At 50.9% G+C, this 17,983-nt stretch overlaps 1 protein-coding gene across 1 annotated transcript; it reads right to left on the bottom strand.

Moving 5' to 3' along the window:
* Nucleotides 1-279: 279 nt before the first annotated feature.
* ZNF683 (zinc finger protein 683) lies at nucleotides 280-11,342 on the bottom strand. The gene is given in 7 exon segments (XM_058718513.1): nucleotides 280-1,779; nucleotides 1,781-2,076; nucleotides 3,108-3,236; nucleotides 4,787-5,490; nucleotides 7,386-7,590; nucleotides 8,254-8,374; nucleotides 9,112-11,342. Coding segments are annotated over 6 exon segments (1,557 nt in total). The 5' UTR covers nucleotides 8,368-8,374; nucleotides 9,112-11,342; the 3' UTR covers nucleotides 280-1,670.
* Nucleotides 11,343-17,983: the final 6,641 nt, after the last annotated feature.

The raw sequence follows: 17,983 nt of genomic DNA, 5'->3' as shown, positions 1-17,983 counted from the left end.
CGCTCTCAAACCCACAGGGGTGCGAATGGAGGCCCCCTGCTGGAAGTTGGCCAGTTATTACTGGGGGTTTTTTAGTTTATTTAATTTATTTTCTTGATTTATATCCAAGTTAGTTAGCATATAGATCAACAATGATTTCAGGAGTAGATTCCTTAATGCCCCTCACCCATTTAGCCCATCCCCCCTCCCACAACCCCTCAGTAGCCCTCTGTTTGTTCTCCATATTTAAGAGTCTCTTAAGTTTTGTCCCCCTCCCTGTTTCTATATTATTTTTGCTTCCCTTCCCTTATGCTCATCTGTTTTGTATCTTAAAGTCCTCATATGAGTGAAGTCATATGATATTTGTCTTTCTCTGACGAATTTCGCTTAGCCTGATACCCTCCAGTTCCATCCACGTAGTTACAAATGGCAAGATTTCATTCTTTCTCATCGCTGAGTAATACTACATTGTATATATAAACCACATCTTCTTCATCCATTCATCAGCCAATGGACATCTGGGCTCTTTCCACACTTTGGCTATTGTCGATAGTGCTGCTATAAACATTGGGGTGCCCGTGCCCCTTCAAAACAGCACACCTGTATCCCTTGGATAAATACCTAGTAGTGCAACTGCTGGGTCCTAAGGAAGTTCTATTTTTAATTTTTTGAGGAACCTCCATATTGTTTTCCAGAGTGGCTGCACCAGTTTGCATTCCCGTATTACTGTTTAATAACGGCTATTGGTATTTTCTTATAGTTTATTTATTTTGAGAGAGAGAGAGAGCACCCTCACATGAGTGGGGGGGGGGGCACAGGGGGAGAGGGGGAGAGAATCCCAAGCAGGCTCTGTACTGGATCTCACAAATCGTGAGATCATGACCTGAGTCCAAATCAAGAGTCGGTGGATTCTTAGCCAGTGAGTCACCCAGGCACCCCAATAATAGCTACTGTGTATTGTGATTAATAATCTTGCTTCTCAGGCAGTGCCCTTTCCCCACCTGTTGCTAACTCCCAAGTGGCGGGCAGAAGACCTTGCACATCTGAGGGCATCCTCTGGGACCGCAGAGAGAAAGGTCATCAGCAGGGTCCTAGCTCCTCAGGCTCTCTTTGCCAGTTCTTCCCTCCTTATACTCCTTGTAGAGCCTCTACCTCTTCCCTGAGCTCGCACCTCCTTAGCCCTTTGCCCTCTTTGGTGGCTGGTCCTGGCACACAGGGGGATATCTTGCTTCTGGGTCATGAGTAGACATCGACATCCTTGTGTTCTTGTCCCTCCACCCCACAGGGGGCTCAGCTCCTAGCAGGTGCAGAGGGAGGAGCTCACCCCGCCCCCTGACCGTGGCAGGGAATACCAGCTAAGGAGGCACAGTGGCTTCTTACGAACTGTGAGACAAGAAGGTGGTGGGAAGCAGCAGACGTGCATCTGGGCAGCTGCTGGAACATCTGTTCAGGAAAAAGAGCAATGTGCCTCGTGCGTGGCAGCATAGTCTGCACCGTGCAGAGTCCTGGAAGGCCGAACTACCCACTGGCAAGCTGAGATTGGAGGGCCTCGTCCCAGACCGGGAGCAGGAGATGGCTGCCTGCCCCACCCCAGGGGAGAGCATCACAGAATCTCTGTGGCTGTGTCCCCTGACCTGGTGGATTGCGAAGTCTGACCAATACACAGTGGCTTCCCCCGCCACTGTTGAAGCTCAGGAGGCCTCGACTTGCGTAGAGAAAAATCCTTTAATCGCTCTGCCCTGCCCCCTCCCCAGGACAGTCCCGGCACCAGGGCTCAGGCTGGCTGCCCTTACTTGCCCCAGATGCCGAGGACCTCTTGACCTTTTCCGAATCCCAGCCCAGCTGCCTCTCTGATGACACCCCCACAAGACCTAGTGCTTCCCGGTGCCATCGGGCAAAGCAGGCAAGAGACGCCAGGGGCAGGTGGGTGTGAGCTAGGCCGCAGGGCCGGCGGGCATGCAGCCGCTGGTGCAGCTTCAGGTGAACGTGCCGGGTGAAGCGACTTGGGCAGACACTGCACCCGAAGGGCCGGGCCCCTGAGTGCATCCGCAGATGGGTCTTGAGGTTGCTGGAGCTGCTGAAGCGCTTGTGGCACATCTGGTGGGAAGGGGCGCTGGTGTCAGCTCTGCCCACCTGGCTGGCTCAGGAGCTCTGCTCCCCTCCCCACCTTGGACACCCCCCCCCCCCCCCCCCCCGTAATGCAGGCCCGGAAGCTTTCCCCTGATGATTTCTCCCTGGGACCCACAGCGTCTGGCCCATTGGAGCCAGGCAGACCTGGGTTAGCATCCTGGTTCTTACTCCCTGTGTGACCTCGCATAGGTGACTTCTCCTGTCTGAGCCTTGGTTTCCTTATTGGTAACACGTTACTGTAAACACCTAACCTCACAGGGATGATGGACTGAGCGAGATAATCACATAGGACCCTCGTGCGTGGGTCTACAGCTTTAGTGGGCGTAATTAACATTTACTGGGAGCTGCGGCATGCCAGGAGTTGGTCTCCCATGGACCCTGGAGAAGCATGACTAAGTACCAGTATAGCTCCTATATTTCAGCGAGACAGCGAGGCTCAGAGGAGGCGAGCCACTAGCCAAAGATCACACAACCAGCTGGAGGTAGAGCTGGAATTTGAACCCAAGTAGCCCAGACTTAGAACCTCTATATTTCTTTCACGACTGCCTCTGTAAAACGGGGGAAGCATTCTTGCTGTTCTGACTTCCCAAGGGCTGTGGTGAGTGTCAGAGAGAGGGAGCTAACACCAAGCTGGTGTTACCCGCAGTGCGTACTTTCACACGCTGGGCCTTTTACTTCTGCAGCAGCCCTGGGAAGTAGGTAATAGGTATTCACTCCCCAGCACCCCCAACCTTGTTATTCTCCTCCCATAGGCCTTCATCTCTATTCCTCACGCCAGGCCCAGGGAGTGAGCTCCCATATCACATTCTGGCCCTTCCAGGCTGACTCGGGTCATTTTCACCTCCCTCCACCTCCCTCCCCACCTCCACCCTTGCCTCCAGTCCTGTCTCCACCGGCTCCGGAGACTGGGGAATAGAGGCTACAGGTGCCATCCCTCCGGGGCCCTGGAACTACTCACCAGCCCCCAGGAATACAGGGGAGGGGAAGTAGGGTCTCACCAGGCACTCGTGGGGCCGCTCCCCGGTATGCACCAACTGGTGCTTCTGCAGGTGGGCGAGCTGAGTGAAGCGCTTCTGGCACAGGGCACACTGGAAGGGGCGCTCCCCGCTGTGCACACGCAGATGGACCTGAGCCAGGTGTGGGACAAATGCTGCCAACTGCCCAGACCCCTCCGGCAGGGTCTGGGATCCTGTCCCAATCTCTCCCCACATCCCCCACGGGACCCCTATTTAGCCCTGAGGCTTCTCAATCCCCTTGCTTCTCTATCACTGCCCCCAGGGCCCCTCTTGCCTTTCCCCAGGATACCCTCACTCTTTCTGCTGCCCTGCAGGAGGGGACATGACAGTGGTCAGAAGGCTAGGTAAGGCGGTGCGACTCAAAGTGTGGTCCACAGACCAGCAGCATCAGCACCATCTGGGAGCCTGTTAAAGATGCACGTTCTCATTAACTAACAAACAAACAAACAAACAAACAAATAAATAATGAGGTGTCCGGGTGGCTCATTTGGCTAAGCCTCCGACTCTTGATCTTGGCTCAGGTCATGATCTCCCGGTTCGTGAGATCGAGCCCCGTGTCAGGCTCTGTGCTGACAGTGTGGATCCTGCTTGGGATTCTCTCTCTGGCTCTCTCTCTGCCCCTTCCCCACTCGTGCTCTCTCTCCCTTGTGTTCTCTCTCTCACAAAATAAATTTTTTATTTAAAGTTTTTTTTTTTAACGTTTATTTATTTTTGAGACAGAGAGAGATAGAGCATGAACGGGGGAGGGTCAGAGAGAGAGGGAGGCACAGAATCTGAAACAGGCTCCAGGCTCTGAGCTGTCAGCCCAGAGCCCGAAGCGGGGCTCGAACTCACATACCGCGAGATCGTGACCTGAGCCGAAGTCGGAAGCTTAACTGACTGAGCCACCCAGGCGCCCCAATAAATTTTTTTAAAAATGCAGATTTTCAGGCCCTGCCCCAGGCCAGCTGACTGAAGATCCCTGGGGCTGGGACCTAGGAATCTGCATGTTTCCTAGCTCCCCGGTGGTTTGAGGCTCATTAAAGTTTAAGCACCCATGCCCTGGGGACCCGGAAGCGTCCCTCCTCAACAACCATAACTTTTCCTCAACTTCAGTGGGCGCAAACATGTGCGTAGATCCCCATCTCTGCTGACACACAGAGGTGTGCCCATGGGGTCCCCTCTGGGCGATGTGGATGATGGCCCCAACAGCACTGTGCTGCTTCATGGGGTCCCACGTGAAAAAAGCTGGTTGTCAGGTGGGTGGCCTGGGCTCACTAAAATTTATGCCCCCACCAGACCTTCAAACAAATAAACAAGAAGAGGCTTAACTGGGGATCCAGAAAGGGCTCTGCACTAGATGTTGAGAGGCTAATATCAAGGCCTAACTTCACCATTAAATCCAAGTAACTTTGGGCAAAACTTTCCCTCAGTTTCCCCATGTTTGAGTGCAGTGGACGCTCTCACAGACTATCTCTTAGAGTGGAGAGGACTTTTGGTGGCCATTTTGTCATCTCCTCTCCACAAACATGACACCCAGAGGCCAAAGGAAGCATCCCAGGTCACAGCCTAGAGGCTGCCCAGGAGTTGCTATGGCTTTAAGGCCCTTGATTCTGGAAGCAGGATAGCACGGGGTCATTGAAGGATGCCGAGGGGAGCAGCGGAGCCCAAGACGCAGATACCTTGAGGTTGGAGAGCTGCCCGAAGTTCTTGCCGCATACATTGCACTCGTACAGGATCTTGCCATTCTCTTTCCTCAGTGGGTAAGGCAGCACTGCGGTGCCTGTCCGGGAGCCCAGTGGGGTCCGCCTCGCTGGAGCCGCCCTGCCAGCACTCTTTTGCCCTGAGGAGTAGGTCCTGGCAGCTCCAGGGCCTGGATTCCAGGCCTGGAAAGGCTGGATCTGGCCAGAAGCTTGGGAGGCCCCTGGGTAAGGATACAGGGTCTCCCTCTGGGCCGTGGGGGGCCCAGGCTCATTGACACTCATCAGCAAGCTGGGCATAGCCATGATGGGGTGGGAGGGATCTGGGGGCTGCATGAAGAGGCGGGGGCATCGGACAGAAGGTAGGGTCCCATAGGTAAGCAGGTAAGGAGGAGGCAGGAGAAGTGGATATGCAGGACAGAAGGGGTGAAGGCAGAATGGGAGCACTTTGGAGATGGGAGTGGGCAGCAGGCAGGACAGACAGGAGCAGAAAGCTAAGGGGCTGGGGCTCCTTCTGTTCTGCCAGGGGGGTGGGCAAGAGCTGCTGTGGGGACAGAAGGATGGGCAGCGGGCCCCCTCTCCAGCTCTTTCCCATTGGCTTCCCCTCTGGTCCCTGTTTGCAGAGTGCTTGGCTGTGAGTTTCTCGCCATCAGTGGAGCCTGCATGCAGCCCTGGTGGCTGGAGTGCTGAGCGGGAAAAGGAAGACAGTGGTCAGGGCCCCACTACCTGGGGGAAAGCTCTGCTCCCCATCTAACCTGCCCTGCTCAGGCTGGGAAATCGCCGTAGCCTTGCAAGCCTGTTGGGTGACTTGGGCAGGCATTTCCCCTCCCTGGGCCTCCCTGGTCTGCACTTGGACTTGCCAACAAAAGGACCTAGTATGTCTGTGGTGCTCAACCATTTTAGGGAGAGAAGATGATCAGGAAGCCTACTAGAGGGGCGCTTGGGTGGCTCAGTCGGTTAAGCGTCTGACTTTGGCTGGGGTCATGATCTCAGTTCATGCGTTTGAGCTCCGTGTCGGGCTCTGTGCTGACAGCTCAGAGCCTGGAGCCTGCTTGGGATTCTGTGTCTCCCTCTCTCTCTGTCCACCACCCCCCCCACTTCTGTCTCTGTCTCTCAAAAATGAATAAACATTAAAAACAAAAAAGAACCTTATTAGACATCCAAGTGGAGAAGCCAAGTAGGTAGTTGGATGAACTGGTTTGGAATTTGTTTGGTTGTTTGTTTATCTGTTTGGTTTGGAGTTTATAGAAGAGAGGTCCAAGCTGAAGACATAAATCTGGGTGCCAGGGACCCCAAGCAGACCGCATTAGGACGACCCTTGATCTGCTGTGTCCAAAACGGTAGCCACTTGACTCATGTGATGACGTTTCAACTACTTAAAATAAGTACAATAAGAATTCGGTTCTTCATTCACACGAGCCACGTTTTTTTTTTTTTAAATTTTTTTTTTCAACGTTTTTATTTATTTTTGGGACAGAGAGAGACAGAGCATGAACGGGGGAGGGGCAGAGAGAGAGGGAGACACAGAATCGGAAACAGGCTCCAGGCTCCGAGCCATCAGCCCAGAGCCCGACGCGGGGCTCGAACTCACGGACCGCGAGATCGTGACCTGGCTGAAGTCGGACGCTTAACCGACTGCACCACCCAGGCGCCCCTAAAAGGCTCGGTAGGTACGGTCGTAAACAGCACAAGTACGGATCATTTCCTTCCTTGCAGGAAAGAAGTAGCTGTCAAACAGCACTACTACCCTCCGTAAAGTGAACAGGAGAGGCGGGAAAGAAGAGAAGAGGTGAGACTAAAGGGTGGGGGAGGGGAGAGAAGAAGGCTTTGGACTGAGTTATGGAGCATGGGGATATTTAGGAGGTAGGCAGAGAAGAGCGAGGAAGGGAGACTGAGGCACAACAGCCAGGGAGGTGGGAGACATATAAGGTGAAATACTGAAAAGAAAAAAGGTCACAAAGTAGATGTCTGCTTGGATCCTCATTTATTCGCTCAGCCAACTTCGCTGACCTGTCGTTTCACTCTGTGCTCTGTGCTGGGGAAATAAGGGACCGGGCAGCACAGTCTGCCCTCCAGGAGGTTACAGTTGTGTGATGAAATGGTGCGTTACGGTGCAGCAAATCTAGAACATAGGTATAGTGACATTCTACTCCCATGGAAGAAGAAACTGGCCTCGGTGATGTGCCCAAGGTCACAGAGCCGGGAAGGGCAGAACCAGGACTCTATCCTCAGCTCTGTGGCTCCCGGTCAGTGCTCCTATCTCATAATGAAGACCCCTTTAGCTCAAACATTCTAGGCACAGGCGCCATGCTCAGTCCCAGGACTCGGACTACCCCTACTCCAGGTCCCATGCTCATGCCTGAGAAAGCCACTGTCCATCCACCTCCTCTGGCTCAGGTGTCACCCTGAAAGCCCCGCCCCGCCCCAGGCCAGGACTCCAGGCCAAAATATGGAAGTAAAGCGTGCCTGAGGCTCCGTCCTCACCAGTGACACTGGGTCCCCTCCCTTTCCTGTCCTGAAATCTAAGAGTCCTCTCCCACCCGCTGCCTCCTTCGCGGTGCAGCCCTCTGCCCTGGCTTACTTGTGCTCAAGGTGTCGCTTCTGAGACCTTGTGGGGCCATGCCCAGCGATGCCGGCTGCAGGGCACACAGGTATAGGTCCAGGCCCTGGGGACAGGTCAGCAAGGCAGACTTGGCTGGCGCCAGCAGCAAGGGGCACAGCCAGCTGGCACAAGATGAGCCATGGGCATCCACAGTGTCAGGAAGTGGCCTGCGAGCTGAGGAGACCTGGCAGACAGGGGGCAAGGGACTTGGGGGTGGGAGACAGGGACACCTGTGTTCCTAGGATGGTCCCAGCTCCAGTTTGGTTTCCAAAAGAGGAGAAGCTAAGACCCACCCTGTATCATGTCTGTCACTCAAACGGCTTCCCCATCCCTCATTTGAAGATTTCCCCAAAGACTTTCGTACCCACCCCAGTACTGCCCTCCTCCTATCCTCTACAACCCCTCACTTAGCCCTGGTCTCTCTCCCTTCCTTCCTTCCTGACCCCTTTGGCCCCACTGTGTCTCAGACCATCTACTGTGTTTTGAATGGAGCCTAGATGAACTTGGAGAAAATCCTCATCGAAGACTGTAAACCCCACAAGATGGCCCTGAGCTTCCCTCCCGCTAAGGCCCAGGTCGTGGTCATACAGCCAAGCCTCCTGCAGGTGCTATGCTATCCCTTCTCACGCCCCGCAGGAAAGGTCTGGCCCCTGGGGCATGGGAGAGGGTCTCTGGCACCCCCAGGGCACATCTCCATGATGTACCAGGCGGGGTAGGAGTGCTCAGGACCAGGGGCCAGTGGGAATCTGGTCCCTTCAGATTTCCCCTTCCCCCCCCACTTCATCCTAATATCCTCTCCCTTTGTAAGCAGGCTGCCCTCAAAGATTGGGCTGGGATCCCTCCTTACCTGGTTGCCTTGGCAGAGCTGGAAGTCCAGGCTGGAGGACAGGGAGCTCCCTGTACTCCCCGGAGGCTGAGTCTTGTGGCAACAACCCAATTCTGGAGCAGACTCCCCCTTCATGACCCTACTACCTGATGGGAAGACAGGTCAGTCACAGGTGAGCAGTGAAGGACCTCCACACAGGAGCCTGGCTTCTAGAGCTGGCTGTTCCACTACACCACCGTGTGACTTTGAGTCACTGCCCCTCCTGGCCTCAGTTTCCCTATCTGCAAAACACGAGGGTTGGACAGGCTGATGTCTAAGGACTCAGTACTGACATTTAGAAGCCAATGATGCTTTCTTGGTAGGTGCAGGAAGAAGATCGAATGGAGACAATCAGAGGTGAGGAGCTGAGCTGGCCTTATGCTCATCCCTGGGGAAGAGGACAGAGAGGAAGATCCTCATGGAAGGTACTTCTGAGTGAACTCAGAGATCATCGACACAGCTTTTCTGGGCAGCAGAGGAAGCCCTAGGGTCCTGCTGCCCAGACTACCCAGGCTCAGCTCCCTCACCAGGGACAGTCTGAGAAAGCAGGCCAAGAGTCCCCTGGGTCCCCTGACTGGCCTGACAGGAAGATTCTCTGCTCAGCTGTCTGCTTCTCTGCCTTCTTTTCACCGAAGGCCACACAGCACAGGGACCACCTCAGCTCAGGAAGTGTCTCAAGGCTCATTCCCCTTCTCCTCAGTGGCCACACTTCCCTCCTCCTCCAGTGCTCCTCGGACGCGGACCCTAGCACGTTCACTCGAGTGTCTCAGCCTGCCAAAGCACGGTCTCCTTTTTCCCTTCGCCCACTCCTCCCGACCCTGCCCAGCAGAGGCTTTTCACCTGCCTGTGTGAGCCTCTTCACCTGGTTCTGCAGAAGTTCCCTCTGAGGGATGCAGGGAGGTGGGCAGGCGGGCAGCTGCTGCCTGTGGTTGAGGCCCCAGTGAGTGTGACAGGAAGGTGCTTCATTTGAAGTTGCCACAAGTAGGAAGAAGGGGGCAGGCGGGGGGTGGAGGGGCTGTGAGAGACCTGATGAGAGGGACCCACCCACCAGCCTTTACCTACCTGTGGCAACTCTACGGGACAATGTGCTGATTTGGGACCACTATAAACTGGGGTTCTGGAATATCAGTGTGTGGAGCTGGGGCGAGTGGGGTGGGGCTCTGTGAGGCCAAGAGGGACACAGCAAGGCTCAACGGCTGAAGCTGGGGTCCTTCTGGAGACAGGGGCCTGGCCAAGATGGAACCGGGCAGTGATGATGACAGGGAGGACAGTGATGGTGGTGAAGGGACAGGGACAGTTATAGACATAGACCACAGCAGGCAACACGGAAGGATATGGAGTGGAGCAGAGAAGAGAAGGAATCTGATCTCACGGAGCAGAGGCCCCAGAGGCAGCAAATACACCCTCCCCTTTCTCGTCCCATCTCTGATCTGCTTCTCCTGAGAAATCCTTTCTCTTATCCCGATACTGAGCTGAGGCCCCAACAGGGGTAAGAGGTGATTCAGTGGCATAGCAAAATGCATATAAGGAATGGCTAGATATCAAAGGAGAAGCTCCATTGGTTAGGAAGCAGTTTTTTAGGCCAAGCAGTTTCATTACTTCTGAGAGCAAGAAAAGGCACACATTTCTAGAGACTCAAATTCTGCCCAGTCGGTGGATCCGTATCACACAATGTCTGGCCCCGTGTGACACAGTCCCAACCAGTCATCAGACTCCACCCAGCCATTCCATTGAGGTGGCCTGGAGCACACAGGGACATCTTGGACATTCCACCACGAGCAGGGACATATTACCGGTGTTTCTCTGCCAGCCCAGCCCCTGGCTGGTGACCACCCCCACCATGGCCTCCATCACTTCCCATCAGAATTATTTGCCCACATAATGACCCCTATGTGCCTGTGAGTGTCTCAGGGACAGGAACCACTGTCTACTCATTTTTATTTCCAGTGCAGATATTTGTTGGGTTTCTTGGATGCTCAGAATGTGGAACTTTCCCCCCACTTGCATCTGGAGGGAGGCAGAATGCACCTCCCACTATAAAAGCCAAGATGGCCACACACTTAATTCCGACCTCCCCAAACCCAGCGCGTGATACAGGCACATGACATGGACTGGGCCAACTGGATGCCCCCATCCAGACTGCATCAGAAACCAGGGGCCCAAAAGAGGCAGGTAAGTACAGACTCCACTCTGCACATCATGCCACGTCGGCTTCCAGGGCAGCAGAGGAAAGAAAGGGGTTCAGAGGGCGTTGCAGAATCCTCTCTGAGCTGGGTCCTGGTGGGGGGGGGGGGTGGGTCTCAGCTTCTCCTGATCCAGCCCATTCTCCAAGTCTGGCTCTACAGCATTTCCAGACATTCTGTGAGCTTCCCCATATCTTTTAAAGGAATTGCTTTTCTTCAACCCTCCTGAAATGGTTTCTGTAGCTTAACCCGAGAATCTCCATAACATATGCCCAGAACAAAAGATAAAGCAACAGCGTTCAGGCTGGAATACTGAGCCTTCAGGATCTGAGTAGTCAGCTACCTGTACAAAGAGCCTCCCGCCTTTCTCAGCTGCCCTCTCACTATCCTTCAGATTGGTGAAGGAGCTCCTCCCTGGTGCCGCTTGTGGCCTTGATCCACCCAAACTGCATGCCCCAAAAGCTGGAGCCCTCCCAGCCTCCAAGGCCACAAGCCTGCCTTCCCGTGCAGCCTTGTTGGAATCACAGGGGAGCCAGGGCCTGGCTAGGCACCCACAGAAAACCCCAGTCTCATCTCCGAGGAGGAGTCACCTGCACTTTTGGCTTCTATTTTCCACCTGCTAACTCCACCCACCCCAGCATCACACCCTTGCTCCCAACTCTCAGAAAAGTCTGTAAACCTCTTGATTAGAAACAAAAAGGGAAGTAGACTTGGAGAATTCTGACTGTCCGGTCCCTGAAAGGCCTGGCTAGGAATGTCCTGGGAGGTGGGCTGAGGACATAGGGCCTCGAGTTCCCACCCAAAACAGCCTCCACCTGCCAACCCCTTCCTTGTTCTCATCTCCTGGGCCCTGCCAGGTCTTCTGTCCTGTCAGCCTCCAAGTCCACCGTGATGTCATTAGCCTAACTGTGATGTCACCATGTTTCACATCCCTGTGGGGTAGCTCAGGCATAGAACTACAGCCTCTTAGCCAGGGAACCTGTGCAGATACCTGGACCCAGATGAGAGACCCAGGCCAAGGCAAGTCCTCAGTGACCACAGGGGGGCTTGGGAAGTGCTTGTGGATGGGAGAGAGGATTCGGAGCCTTCAGGGATAAGCGGGGGACACCAGAGAGGCCTTTGACAAGAGCTGGAGGGCTGGACAAGGGTCCTCAGGCTCCTGGTTCATGGACGCTTACTTTCTTCTTCGTTCTGTTAATTACAAAATAAAACATACTAGTGGTAAACATTTCAAACAGCAGAGAACAAAAAGACAAAAAAAAAAAAAAATGGAAGCTCCCCTCCTTCACAATTTCCTAGGGACCAATGTGAATTTTTTGGTGTTTGGCCCCTGACATTTACATATGAACCTACAAACGAGTAAGTGAACTTTTTAACTTTGTTTTTATACAACCTAGTTTATAAGATACATATACTTTTCTGTAGCTCTTTCCATCCAACAATCTGCTGTGACCATCACTGCATGCAGAACAAACACATCTGCCTCCTGCTTTTTCCTGATTGCATAGTGTCCCACAGCAGGGATAGACAAACTGTCATTCCTGTATTGTGGACTCCTCAATTCTTCCCTCTTCCACACAAGGCTGGAAAAGACCTCCGTATGGAAGTAGTATGCAGAGTGATTAAGAACACTAGCTGGGGGGCGCCTGGGTGGCTCAGTCGGTTGAGCATCCAGCTTCAGCTCAGGTCATGATCTCACGGTCTGTGAGTTCGAGCCCCGCATCAGGCTCTGTGCCGACAGCTCAGAGCCTGGAGCCTGTTCAGATTCTGTGTCTCCCTCTCTCTCTGATCCTCCCTCATTCATGCTCTGTCTCTCTCTGTCTCAAAAAACTAAATAAACATTAAAAAAAAAAAAAAAAAAAAAGAACACTAGCTGGGACTTAATCCCAGCTCTGTGACCGTACGGTAAGTCACTTAACCTCTCTGTGCCTCTTTCCTTATCTGTCAAATGAGGATAATAATAGTACTTGCTTCACAATGTTCTTTTGAAAATTCCTCCAGTTGATTCACCTAAAGCTCTTAGGCCAGTGCCTGGCCCAAAGCAAGCACTTGACAAATGTGGATTAATGTTAACATTGTGCATCAATCTTTGCCTAGTTAGGCAAGCAAGTTAGGCAGCTTCCGAATAGTGTTAAAATTGTGATGAATGTTCCTGGCTCACTTTGGAGAGACCAGAATTTGAGCAGCACTCTTGGAAAGATTAACTACATTCTGTTTTATTGCTTTATTCATCCGCCCCTAGTTGGAGACCATCGTGCTCACCCAATACTGTCCTGTCCCCGCGCCAGTCCACGCTCCACAATAATTAGAGTTTTCGGCATTTGGGCGCTCACCATGTGCCAGGAACCCTGCAGAGCACTTTGACATGTTTTGTTTAACTCAGTCAGCACAGTGACCCTCCGAGATGGGTACTATTATTCCTGTTTTACAGGCAGGAAAACTGAAACTCAGAGAAAGAAAGTGACTGGCTTAAGATCACAAGACCCAAGTTGGGACTGCAATGTCCCAGGGAGGAAGGGGGAGCCCAAGAAAGAATTTTTGGAGGGGCACTTTGAAGAGGTAAAAAGAGCCACAAACGTGGAACAGTAGAGTCTGGATTCCCTTCAGGACTATGAGAACTCTGTCTCAGGCACTGGACTACTTGCTGGGAATACAGCCTGTGGGAATACGATCTAGACCTTGGAAATTCACAGTTCAGTTATCAGAAGGCTTGCTGGTTGCTGCTGAAATAGAAAGCGGGATACAATTCTCAGGACTTACTGTGATTAGAATAGGCACCCTCTACTCTGGGAAGCAAAGCACAGCCAGGGGTGTCGAGCTGACTTGTTCAGTAAGAGGGAGAAACAATGGGCCCACAGGCAAAAGCCCTACTTCCTCTTTGAAAACCTCAAAAACTTCTCCAGTCCATCACCATGGCCACCTCCAAACGTTTGGCCAGCCGGCTGAACTCCTGGCTGGCCCAGCGCATGGGTCCTGGAGCTCTGTTGCATGGATAGTTTGAAGGACACCAGGTATGCAATCCAGGTCAGGAGGAGATCTGGGACCATCACTGGTTCAGAAGTTAAGCAGCTGTGTGCGATGTCAGTCCGAGGACAGAGTTAAGGGTGGGGAGCTCCATGCTCTCACCTCCCTCTGCTCTGTGGTTGACACCTTCCTCCTTCTGCCTGACACCCACTTATCTCATCTCCCTGGACAGTCTGTCAGATGCAATGAGTTCATTTTGGCTTCACACCCCAGGGCGGGGAGATGCTGAGATAGGACGCACCAGCTTTCACATCTGCAGAAGGGGCCTCAAATTCTTGCATCTTCTCCTGCCTCTACCCATGACCTCCCGGTCCTGAGGACAAAATTAAGAGATGTCTTCAAACGACATCTGAGTCATTCCACCCATCCTCTCGTCTCTCCCTTTCCAAGTGGATAGGTGACACACTGGATTCAAATCCAGTAGGACCGATACACTCTTAACTGCTATGCAACGCTACAGAGCATGCACGTGGATGTCCTTGGCACCCCAAGAATGACTAATGTCTTTATCCAACTCTCGATCTCATTTTTGTGAGTTTGAGCCCAACATTGGGCATAGAGATTACAAAAAAACTATGTGTAATAAAAGACAAGTGTTGGCAACGATATAGAGAAATCAGATGCTCTGCCAACTGAGCCAGCCAGGTGCCCTTTATTATCTATTTTTAAAACTTACAACCATCCGGGGTGCCTGGATGGCTCAGTCGGTTGGGCATCTGGCTGTTGATTTTGGCTCTGGTCATGATCTCATGGTTTGTAGGATCGAACCCGTGTCAGGCTCTGCACTGGTGGTGCAGACCCTACTCGGGACTCTCTCTCTCTCTCTCTCTCTCCCTCTCTCTGCCCCTTTCCCACTCACGTTCTCCCTCTCTCTCTTAAAATCAATAAATAAACATTTTTAAAAAATTACAACCATCCTAGTGCTGCTATGAACATGTGTATACAGGTGCTTGTTTGAATACCTGTTTTCAGTTCTTCTGGGTATATGCCTGGGCATAGAATTTCTGCGTCATATGGTAATTCTTTATTCAACTCTTTGAGGAACCACCAAACTGTTTTCCACAGCAGCCGCACCATTTTGCAGTCCCACCAACAATGTATGAGTGTTCCAATTTCACTACAACTTTGCCAACATTTATTTTACTTTAAAAAAAATGTAAAACCACACTTTCCTTTCTTGATGGAATCCTTTGAAGCACAAAAGTTTTTAATTTTAGGGGCGCCTGGGTAGCTCAGTCAGTTAAGCGTCCAACTCTTGCTTTCGGCTCAGGTCATGATCTCACAGCTTGTGAGATCAAACCCTGTGTTGGGCTCTGCACTGTTAGCGCGGAGCCTGCTTCAGATTGTCTCTCTCCCCCTCTCTCTGCCTGTCCCCCACTCGCACGCTGTCTCGAAATAAATAAATAAACTTAAAAAAAATAAATTATTGTGTTTAAAGTGTGAAAAGACAACCCACAGAACGGGAAAACATATTTTCAAATCATATACCTAATGAGGAATTTGTATCCAGAATATATAAACAACCTTTACAACTCAATAAGAAAGGAAAAATAGCCCAACTAAAAATGGGCAAAAGTGTTCATTCAGACATTTCTCCAAGGAAGATGTATAAATGGCCAGTAAGCACGTAGAGAAATGTTCAACATCATATGTCATTAGGGCAAAGCAAATCAAAGCCACAATGAATCACTGTTTCACTCCCATTAAAATGATTGTAATTTTAAATGTACATTTAAATTTTAAATGTAATTTTAAATTAAATTTTAAATGTATAATGTGTGTATATATATATATGTTATATTTTTTATATATTATACATAAAATAAGGGACACCCAGCTGGCTACATCGGTAGAGCATTCAACTCTTGATCTCAGGATCATGAGTTCAAGCCTCACACTGGGTATAGAGATTATATGCATGTATAATAAAAGACAAGTGTTGGCTCAAAGTGGAGAAATCAGAATCCTTATACATTGCTGGTGGTGGGAATGCAAAATGGTGCAGCCACTGTGGAAAATAGTTTGGTGTCATTCAAAAAGTTAAACAGAGAGTTCCCATATGACCCAGCAGTTCTACTTAGACATATATACCCAAGAGAATTGAAAACATATGTGCATACAAAAACTTGCACACAAAGTTCATAGCAGCATTAGTTTTTTAGTTTTTTGTTTTTTGTTTGGCTTTTTTCTTTTGAGAGAGAGAGTGCCCAACGTCAGGCTCAATCTCCACCCCTCCCCACAGCATTTGTTATAAAGCTAAGAAGTGAAAACAACCCAAATGGCCATCAATTGATGAACGGATATGGTGCCTCGGTGGTTCAGTTGGTTAAACCTCCCACTCTTGATTTCAGCTCAGATCATGATCTCAAGATCTGTGAGACTGAGCCTCATGTGGGGCTCTGCACTGGGCATGGAGCCTACTTAAGATTCTATCTCTCTCCCCCTCTGTCCCTCCCTGCTCTCGAGAGCTCATGCACTCTCTCTCTCAAAAAAAAAAAAAAATTGATGAACGGATAAACAAGATGTTGTATACTCATACAATGGAAGATTCTTCATCCATGAAAAGAAATCAAGTACTTACACATGCTACAATATGAACACTGAAACGTTATGTTAAGTGAAAGAAAGAGGTCAGTCACAAAGGTGACATATGATTCCACTTATGTAAAATGTCCAGAACAGGCAAGTCTATGGAAAGACCGAAAGTAGACTAGTGATTGCTTAGAGCAGGCAGTTTTGGGAGCAAATGAGGAAGGTCTACTTTTACTGATGATGTTCTAAAATAAATCATGGTTGTTGCACAACTCTCTCTAAAAACCACTGAATTATACACTTTTTTTTTTAACGTTTATTTATTCTTGAGACAGAGAGAGACAAAGCATGAACGGGGGAGGGCCAGAGAGAGGGAGACACAGAATTTGAAACAGGCTCCAGGCTCTGAGCCGTCAGCCCAGAGCCCGATGCGGGGCTCGAACTCACGGACCGCGAGATCATGACCTGGGCCGAAGTCGGCCGCTTAACCGACTGAGCCAATCAGGCGCCCCTGAATTATACACTTTTTAAAGTCTATTTAGAGAGAGAGAGAGAGAGCACACTCACATGAGTGGGGGAGGGGCAGAGAGAGAGGGAGGGAGAATCTCAAGCAAGCCCCACACTGTCATCACAGAACCTGAAGCAGGGCTCGATCCCACAAACTGCGAGACCATGACCTGAGCTGAAACTAAGAGTCAGATGCTCAACCGACTGAGCCACCCAGGTACCCCTGAATTGTACACTTTAAATGGATGAATTGCATAATATATGTTTTATATCTTAAAACTGTTAGGAGGGGCGCCTTGGTGGCTCAGTCGGTAAAGTGGCCAACTTCGGCTCAGGTCGTGATCTCGTGGTCCGTGAGTTCGAGCCCCGCGTCGGGCTCTATGCTGACAGCTCAGAGCCTGGAGTCTGTTTCAGATGCTGTGTCTCCCTCTCTCTGACCCTCCCCCGTTCATGCTCTGTCTCTCTCTGTCTCAAAAATAAATAAACATTAAAAAAAAATTTTTTTTAAACTGTTAAGAAAAAGAGAGAAAAATGAGGGCATTCTTGTTTTCCTGACACCGGGATGCCTTCTTGGAGTTTCCCATAAACGCCTCCTGCTGGGATGGCAGCTCCAAGAAATGAGTCCTCAGTGAAGCCTCTATTAAAACCTACATGTCAGCATCCCCACACCATCATCGTAAGGGTATGTGGGCAAGAGCAGACCCTGGGCAGAATAATTCAATGCACAGACTCTGCCCCGGCAGAAATGGTGGCGCGGCATCTATAGCCCTTGCTTCCTCCTGGCGTGCCTTCCTGTACTGCGCAGGTGGACACAGGTGGAACGTGGGAAAAAAAAAAAAAAAAAGAACTACATTTTCCAGACTCCCTTGCAGCTAAGACTCTGAGTGTGAATATGGTTCTGCTAATTTAGATACATTTGGATAAAATTTGGAGGGTGAAAATGAAGAGGTCAAAGCCACTAAGTCAGCCATTTTTGCAAGAGTGTCCTCACAGGATCCTTTCCGGCCCAGGATCAAGGTTTGAAGCATCTTTTTTTTTTTTTTTTTTTTTTTTCTGGTATGGATCCCAATCAGTTTATGTTGAATGAATAAATGAGGCAGACAAGGAGGAGGATGGGTTCTAGGCAAAGGCTTGGAGGCAGGAGACGGTTTGGCTCCTCTGGGTTCCTGTATCCCTTACTCTTCTTTCAAGGGACACAATAACCCCTTCTAGGGCTTGACCCCTTACAAATGCTTTTATGCCCCTTGTAGCCTGTTAATCTCCCAACAGCCCAGTGAGGTGAACAAGGCACTATTATACCTGCCAATGGGGAAACTGGTCTTTGGAGAGGGAAAGTGATTTTCCCATGGTTCCATGGAAAACTTGGTGGCCTTGCTGAGAGAACTTAGGTGTCCCAGCTCTCAGGTTTGGCTCTAACTTGCCTCCCTGCTGCATAAGGAGAACCCAGAATCTCCCTCATTGGGCTG

The sequence above is a fragment of the Neofelis nebulosa genome, chromosome 2 (genome assembly GCF_028018385.1).
Source record: "Neofelis nebulosa isolate mNeoNeb1 chromosome 2, mNeoNeb1.pri, whole genome shotgun sequence".
NCBI classification, from domain to species: domain Eukaryota; kingdom Metazoa; phylum Chordata; class Mammalia; order Carnivora; family Felidae; genus Neofelis; species Neofelis nebulosa.
The sequence above is the reverse complement of the archived record's forward strand: the minus strand, read 5'-3'. Positions and strand labels throughout refer to the sequence as shown.